We start from the raw sequence: 9,327 nt of genomic DNA on the forward strand, positions 1-9,327 counted from the left end.
ATGGAAAATTTATAAAATAATAAGATAAATAATATTTTTTTCCCTTTGAAAGTGCCATTTTTTGAACCTTCCATAACTGGATTTCACATGCTAAATATTGTGTTTCATAAGTTCTGTGAATGTAATTTTATTAAATCTGAGATATTTTGAGAAATTTGTCATTTTCAAAAATAAAAGGTCTACAATAACAATTATATAATGTGTTAAGGTTTATTTCACAAACTATACATCATTAATACACACTATGACTAAAATAAATTAAAAACAATCCTAAAATTAACACTAAATATAACAAAGCATCAAAACGTCCAATAGAAATAATGTGATCAGAAGGTTATCAATTTGTAAAATAAACTCATAGAGAGAAAATCAATATCAGGATACAAGAAAACCTTATACAAAGAGAAAGGAAGAAGCTAAATGTAGTTTTAGGAAGAACAGAATGTTTTATTACGAAATTACTTCTAAAAAGTTACATTTTTTGGTCTTTTGGTCCATGTTCCTTCAAAACTATTTGTCTTATTTACTTACTCTTTTTTTTTTTTTTTTTTTTTCATGATATTAGCTATTAAACTCGTCACAAAACATTTTGACATTTATCATATTTATTTAACTAAAGACAATTGAGAAAATGTATAAATATTTACAGTGAAATTCAGGCTTTCCAATTATTTATGAAAGTAAAGAATTAATAACTTTTTTGTACTAAGATCTTAGAGAGATATAATGGAAATAAAACAAAACAAAACAAAAAGAACATAAATCAGTTTTCTTATTCATTAGCTATTGTTATTGAAAAAATTCATCTTGAAAATCATAAAACAAAGCTTATTAACCTGATAACTTTAAAAACATGTTTGTTAATTTTAAAAATTAACACTATTGTTTAAATAACTAAATATTGTTAAAAAAGAAATTCCTAAAGAAGGGCTCTCTGGTAGAAGAACCAATCCCAAGCAGTGCGAACTGATCAACCTCCTAAGCCTATTAAACTTTTTGGAATTCGCCAAGCTTAAGCTCTAATGAGCTTACCTTTTTTTTTGCTGGAAAATTAAGATTATAGAGTAATGTCTACTAGATTAATGTTAGAGACTCCAATTTGTTCTCCAGAAACGACCACACTACCAAATGTATTTGACAAATTGTTCGTCTGTTATTGATCTGGAAACTTCTGGGTTTTATTACTCTTATTTATATTGTTATTCATTCATGTGGAACGATTATAAATCTTATAGTTAAACAAGTTTATAGTATTCCTATTGTCTGAGATATATTATAAAACTCCTTTCGGTTTGTATCTATGCTCTTGATGTTTTAATATGTATTTAAAATTTCTTTGCCACCACATTTAAGTTAAAATGTGAAAAATTGTATTTTTTTTATAAATTATTTTATTAATTTACCCAAAACATTTTTGCAAAAGTCTTATTATCACAAATATCAAGTTCAGAAAAATAAAAAGGTCTTGAGATTTAAAAATTATTTACAATAAAAAAGTTAAAAGGAAAACTCATTTAATTTAATTGTAGCATTATTAACCACATGTCATTATGCTCATCTCGTAAACATATAATTGTAGCTACATTATTTCTTTGTTAATAGAAGAGAAGCTACCCCCATCCGTTGGAAAAAAGCCTGTACTTCCTCCCCCTCCTTCAAAGAAACCACCAAGTTCTGTTCCTCCAAGCAAGCACGCTGAGAGTCCTCCTGCAAGTAAGTTCAGAATTGTTTATTTAATAATACTGATGGATTATACAAACTAATGGTCATTACAAATATATTCATTCAGTTTTTCCTATATTTTTATATATTTCCTCATCTCCATAATCTCAAGATAACATAAAATCATTTGGGAAGGGGGGGTATGACAAAGAAATTAAGTTATTAATTTGTTTTATTTATTTATAGATCGTGCGTGAGGTTCCTGATTTATAGTTGACACGAATCTATATTTATTATTTTATAGAAATTATATTTTCTATTCAAATTTGTAGGGATATTTTTTTTAAACTTCTTTTGCTGGGCCTGTATTGTATCAGGATGAAATGGTCTGAGGTGTCCCAGTTAATCAAAGTCAATTATTCTCCTTATTATTATTAAAATAATGAAATTTTTCTTTTCAGAATTGAATATTTTATAATATCTTATACTTTTTGTTTTTGTTCAAACAGGCCAGAGCTCTAAGGTCATCTCCAGCTCAAGTACTACTATCAAACACAGCAGCTCTATGTCAGAAACGACTGCTAGTTCTGCAAGTGCCAGTAGCAATAAATGGACTGTTGTTGAGGGATCATCAGACGGCATCGATGGTCTTAGTTGGAGCAAACAGCAGTCGTATACTGTCAAGAGTGAAAGTTCAAAGTGAGTTAATTTTTTCAAGATCCTTGCATATTATTCTGATTGAAGTAGTACCTATTGAGTAGGCAGATATTAAATTTTGAAATAAGTCTTCACTTCAGTTTTTATGTTCCACATTTACTGAGCAAACTCAATATCAACATTCTTGATATGATTTGATTAATTTTTTTTTTTTATTTGGCACGAAAACAGTAAGGCCTATTGTGTGCCAATTAAAGACACACCAGTGCTGCAATCAGCATCACAGCATTGCGGTAAGCTCATTAGAGCTTAAGCTTGGCGAATTCCAAAAAGTTTAATAGGCTTAGGAGGTTGATCAGTTCGCACTGCTTGGGATTGGTTCTTCTACCAGAGAGCCCTTCTTCTATAAGAGTACTAGCGCAATGATTTATTGCGAGTATTTCAGATTGAAATACTGAAGTATGCCTCCCTAAGGGAATAGATATACCTTCCAATGGATTATCGCCCCACCAGATGCCGTCTCCTGAGCTCTGGGCTGTTAGGGAGCCGTTCGTGTAGCAGTTAATGCCAGTGTTTGGTCTATGTATCTTAGTTTTATCAATTTTGACACTTAGTTTAGTGCCTTTATATTTCCGGATTTGTAAGTCTGAGTGCATAGAGAGCACCCTATCCTCATCTATCCACTTGACTTATCTTCCCATGTCCTGCCATAGGGAATTGTATCTAGCATCTTGTTTAACAAGCCTGTACATAGTGTTCAGAGCTTGTGCTTCAATTTCCAGGTGCAGTGGAGTCAGACTGAGCATAACTTCTATTGCAGCTGTAGGAGTGGTGCTCATCGCTCCGGTGATTATAAGGCACGCGAGCCTCTGCAGGCTATCAACTATATCCCTATACTTCCTACTTTGGCTCTGTGCCACCAGGGCTGCATATGACACCATTGGTCTTACAGCAGTGATGTACAGCCAGTAAACCATTCTTGGTTTAAGCTCTCAGTTCATGCCTATTGCACCTCTGAAGGCCCATAGGTCATTTGATGCTGATCCAGAGCTCAGAGTGCCCTAGCTCCGATTTGAGGATCCTTTGTTCCAGCATGGAGGTTATCCTTCCGTGTACAATAGGATCAATTCTTCTGTCTCTTAGCGCATGATTAATAATGCTATAAGGAATCTTGTCAAATGCACCTTCAATGTCTGCGAAGATGCCAACTGTGATCTCTTTTTGTTCAAGTGATCTTTCAATCCTAGAGACCAAGTTGTGTAGGTCTACCTCACAGGACTTCCTTGAGTCCCTGTGATAATCAAATTGTATGGAATGAATAGCATTTGCCAGCAATTCCTGCTCTCTTATATGTTTACCCACGATCTTTTCCAATGTCTTCATTAGAAAGGATGTGAGACATACTGGTCGAAAAGCTTTAGGATCTTCATAAGATCCCTTCCACGGTTTGGGTATATAGCTCACTCTGGATGTCCTCCATCTAGTTGGGGTATATCCAAGCGCTAAGCTACCTCTAAGGAGTTCAAGAATATGTGTTCTGATCACTGGTAGGCCTTTCTGCAGCGAGGCAGGAATGATTTCATCAGTGCCAGGTGATTTGAATAATGGCGATAAAGAATTAATTGCCCATTCGATTTTATCAATAGTAATAATACCATTGGCTTTCTCCCAATTTTCCCTACTAGCACTGTAATTGTTGAAAGTGAGAGGAATGTAATTGTTCTCCAGCATCTCACAGTTAGGGAAGTGGAATTCCGCTAAAATGCAAAGGGTTTCTCGTTCAGTGGAGGTCGCATAATCACCATTTTTTAGCGTTCCCATCGGTCCCATATTGGATTGTTTGGAGAGTATCTTACTTAAACGGCATGTAGGTATGTAGCAATGTTATCAACCTCAAGACAAAACTTCCTCCAAGATTGTTTTTTGGCTTTGCAAACCAATTTGTAGTAGTTTGTAAGAGCTCTCCTATAGGTATCCCAGGTCTTTTGGCAACATTCAATAACCTTCTAGTGAGAGTTCTTTGCTTGTTGAGTTCAGCATTCCTCCAGGAAACATTCCTGATGGATGATTGTTTACTGACAGGATTGCTGCTGTGGTATGAGTTCACAATAGCATCCGTCAGTGAGTCATTAAGACATTCCAGTTGCAAAAAGTATTGTTTATTGCTTTTGGACAACTGGTAAGATCAGTGAGATGTGCGTTGTAGGACTCCCAGTATGTGCGTCTCGGATTTCTATGCATTTATTTGATTAATACTTACTGCTATCAATTCAAAATTGAGTCTAGAGTTTTATTGATGTTATCTCAAATAATTGATATTTAATGTAGTTGAACTAAAATATAAACTCTCTAAATATATAGTAAATTCTCCATCAAATGAGTTAATTTGACAACAACTACTTTTAATAAAACTGGTTACTAGTAATAATGGTCGGAAAAATAGAATAAGAAAATACTACAGAATAATGACTGCACCAAATAATGAAACCGTTTTTTCATATTAAATTTTACAGACCAATAATATATACAAAATCAAAACAGTACAGCATATACTTTTGAAATAATCGAAAATTAAACATTATTTTTCAAACATTAAACAGTTTTCAAATCATTTACAGTCTTACTTTGATTAGTGTAGGTTAACCAATAAAAAATACAATTGTAATTTGCAATTTGGCATGAATTCTTAATAATTTTTTCACATAATTTAGGGTGGCTATGGAAGCTGGATAATTAAAATTTACCTGTATATATAAGGCATTGAAATATATAAGGAGATAAATCCAAATTCGAAAATTTTTCAGCAAACTTGAAGATACACACAATTCAAGTGATTATTTTTAGTTAGGAATCATTGTTGGATCAGTCATTTTTTAAACATGAGGAAATAGTTTTGTAAAATATTGTTAATCTATTCCAAATAGCAAATTTTAAAAACATAAATGAATAAGATTTATCCCGTTTTGCCTGGAAAATTGAAAAAAGAAAGGGAGGAGCTCGTAATTAATGAAAAATTATTATTTTAATTATTTAACATTTTTATTAAACAATTACCTAAAAAAAAAAAAAAAAAAAAATATTTTGTTTGTATTTTTTCAAGATATATCCTTTATTTTAATAGTCTAAAATATTTTAATTTCCCCACTACCCTCCCTCCCCTGAACATTGAATATACCTTGAAAGATTGTTTGGGTGCTTCCCTTGCTGTTTTTATTTATCTCCATTTTTTATAAATTTTTAAGGTACAAATAGTAATAACATTAATAAAGCTGTGCAATATTTATTTCATAAAATGTATATTTTTCTTTGTTTTATTTACAAAGGCATACTGATTCCATGTTTTAGTGTTGCCTGATCATGGCTTCATAACCAAAACATTTCAAAGAAAAATGTACATTTGATGATATATTATGCAGCCTTTTTATTATAGGAATTTAATCTCTTTTGAATTTCAACTCTACCTTCAAATATAAAATTTGATTATATTCCATAAGTGAGGGGTTAAGCAAGCGTGCTTCCTCTTTAAGATGATGCATGCAGACTTCCCTCTCAAAACATAAATAGTATGGAACAAAATTATTAAAATGGATTTATCCTATTTTGCATCTCTATTTATTTATTTTTTAATTCATAGATTTTTTATATTTATTTATTTTTAGTTACAGAAATTTATTAATTTATTTTTGTTTAGGATGAGCAGCTCATCAACTGTCAGTGCCATCAGCTTCAATAGTACCAACAATTCAACCAGTTCAAATGATCTTGACTTGGACATGGTCGGTAGAGATTCTATGTTGACTCATCCTACTGCCAGCCGAGCTAAAGCTCCGAAGAGGAGACCTCCTTCTGCCATTATTAACCTTCCGACAACATTCAGCTTGCATGATGTATGTATCGGTTTTACTAATTTTAATGTCAATTGAAGTTCCCTTGTTATATTGGGTCAGTTTCTGACAAACTAAAAAATTTACCTAAGGCCATGTTTCAACACAATTCAAAAGTATTGTCAAATTGGTAGGGCTATACTTAGTACAGTTATTTCGTTCCAAATATCATCCAACATAATTTGATGATAATTTGCATTGTGTTGGTACAAGCCTAATATTGAGCTAAAACCTTCCAAATATCAAGTCCTATAAGAATATGATAACTGAAATGTATACGCTAATAATTGAAGATAGGCAGGTGCATGTGCAGTTCAGTTTTTCCGTTCCCAATCCTACAGCCTACATAATTTGATGATAGTTTTAAATTGTCTAGAACCAGCCTAATATTAGGTTAAAACCTTATGGATGCCTTTCTAATTCTAAGTCCTAGAGAAATAAGTTATAACTGAAATATGTACTCTAATAATCAAAGATAGCAGGTACATATACAGTTCAGTTTTTCCATTCCAAATCCTTTATCCTGTATAGTTTAATAATAGTCTTGAGTCATATTGGAACCAGCATAATATAAAATTTTGAAAACCTCCCAAATACAAGGTCCTACCAGAATATATTCAAGCTGAAATATATATGCTAATATTTGAAGATAAGCGGGTGCATACGCAGAAAAGTTATTTCATTCCAAATCCGATATCCTGCATAGTTCAATAGTAGTTTTGAATTATATTGGAACCAGCATAATATAAGATTGAAACATTTTGAAAACCTCCTAAATACCAAGTCCTACTAGAATACATTAAGCTGATATATATATATATGCCAATATTTGAAGATAGACAGGTGTATATGTGGTACAGTATTTTCGTTCCAAATCTTATATCCTGCATAGTTCAATGATAGTTTTGAATTGTGTTGAAACTTGCTTACTACCAAGCTTAAACGTTTTGGAATATTGTAACTGAAACAGGTAGACTAATGATCAAGGCAAGCCTAATATTAAGCTAATACTTATTAGTAACCCCTCTTAATCAGCACAATATAGTTTATTTTGCGTCAATTAGGGTAAACAATTTTCTTCTTTATATCGCATGATTATTGTATGAGTAGTGTGAAATTACGTTGATACCCTTGAAAGCCCTAAGGACAACTTTCTGTGAGAAAAGCCTCTAAATTCTCACAATTTTTTAGTTTGTCAGAAAAATTTCCTTGACGACTTCTATACAAACATATGTCCATCACGATTTAAAAAAATCATAAAATTTTCTTTGAAATGCATTGATAGTATTCTGATTTACATGTAATATTACAATGCTTTTAATTTAAGGAAGAAATCCAAAATTGCTAAAAGAGATCTTTGGACCCATTTTATAACTTTCATTGAAGTTTATGTAATTCATTGGGTTTTTTACTATTGAATGGCGATTTAAAATGTATTTTTATATGTATTACTAGGTTATAGATGTATGGAACATTAAGAAATTCAGGCATAGACAAACCAGTGTGCTTTAAGTAAATTTATAAAGCTCTTAGTGAATTAATTGCATCCAGTAAGAATATAAAATAGAAAGCCATGCAACTTCTGTTTTTTAAATAAGCATTGTTCTATTTAAAAAACATAAGTTGCATGGCTTTCTATTTTATATTCTTACTGAATGCAATTAATTTAGGGAATAAGTTTTTTTTTAGGTTTAGTTTAAATTTCAAAACCAATGTGTGCCCCAGCACATTATAAAATTCGAAGAACGCCCACTAGAACAAAAATACAAGTCAAAAACTCCTTAAAATGTAGGCCACTACAGAAGAAGGAAACAGTGGAAAACCAGAACATATATTCATGCTAAATAAATGAAATTCAGAAATACGGGTTATGAAAAAAAAAAACTTCTTTTTATTGACTTACTAGGAGATATAATTTTTTTTAAATCTGATTCATATAAATTGGTTTATCTGAGTGAGTATGATATTTACCTACTCCTGTTCCCTATATATTTTAAAAAAATTGTATTTCTCAAACCGTTTGTTGTTAAATATTTTTAGGAAATGAATAATGGCGAAGAATCCCCTCCTCCCACAACTATGGTCAATGGTGATGCAGAAGCACATGTTGAGAAGCAACATAGCAATCAGCAGCAGCAGCCACCTTGGGTCGGAGAACTAAAACTAAGTCAAGCCAAGAAATCAATGCAAGGTATGTAACAAAGAAAGAATTAGAAATAATTTCAATTTTGAAACACTATAGATTTTTATCATTTATGATATATATTTTTGTTATCTGATTAACGAAGGTTGGGAAGCTTAGGATTTATACAAGGAAAATAAATTTAACCTCAAAATAGAAAATTGTCTCTCGTCTTTTACATTTTAGTACACTGTAGTCACAGAGGAATGATTTTAGGTGCGTGTCTGTCTGTTGGTCCACAGTCGGATCAGTGTTAGGCTAATCCATTTTTGATGAAATTATTTGGAATTGTATGGGTCGGTATGTAGATAGTTAAACATTAAATTCTTCTTATTCACTCCTTCAATCATGGATGTGCAAATGTATTTTTCCTAGATACATTAATATTTTGAAAACGGTTAGTCCGATTTTACTATAAGCTGCAGGAAGTTTGGAGATTAGTGGGAGTTATAGTATAATTTTTGTCAAATCCATCCACTACTTTTCCAATCCATGCTAGAAAGTAATTTTCTTGATGCATTTAAAAAAAAAAAATTAAAATCTGTACCATTGCACCCATGAAGGGTTAAGGATGAAGTACATTGTAAGGAAGCACTGTTACTAGACCAATGGTTGTGCAAGGAGATGATTTGGTCAGAATCATGCTCGACTGCCAGATTTTTATCCAATTAAGGGTTCCCAACTGATGCTGGGTGGACCCCAGGAGGGCTCCAGAACCCACAGTGTTGACTCATGGCTACAGTGTAACAGAAACTTCATGCATCTATTTCAAAAAACGGCTTGTTCCACATATTTTATTATTAAATGACCAACTGTAAAGTTTGAAATATCAATAAATATCTGCTGAAACAGGTTCATCTCTAGGGAATGCACTTTTAAGGAAATAGAACAGGGATAAAAAAAATAATAAAACTGATGTGGAAGCAGTGTACTTTGCAGAAT

At 32.0% G+C, this 9,327-nt stretch overlaps 1 protein-coding gene across 3 annotated transcripts in view; it reads left to right on the plus strand.

Moving 5' to 3' along the window:
* The window catches only part of cindr (CIN85 and CD2AP related), a 62,646-nt gene that overhangs the window by 39,669 nt on the left and 13,650 nt on the right, over positions 1-9,327 (plus strand). For all 3 annotated transcript variants that reach the window (XM_067053570.1, XM_067053571.1, XM_067053572.1), the window contains 4 exons: positions 1,603-1,713; positions 2,172-2,361; positions 6,011-6,206; positions 8,244-8,394. In XM_067053570.1, the coding sequence (XP_066909671.1) occupies positions 1,603-1,713; positions 2,172-2,361; positions 6,011-6,206; positions 8,244-8,394 (648 nt within the window). The remainder of the gene's footprint in view (positions 1-1,602; positions 1,714-2,171; positions 2,362-6,010; positions 6,207-8,243; positions 8,395-9,327) is intronic.

The sequence above is a fragment of the Halyomorpha halys genome, unplaced genomic scaffold, assembly GCF_000696795.3.
Source record: "Halyomorpha halys isolate HHAL.00 unplaced genomic scaffold, Hhal_1.1 Scaffold305.1, whole genome shotgun sequence".
Taxonomy (NCBI): Eukaryota; Metazoa; Arthropoda; class Insecta; order Hemiptera; family Pentatomidae; genus Halyomorpha; species Halyomorpha halys.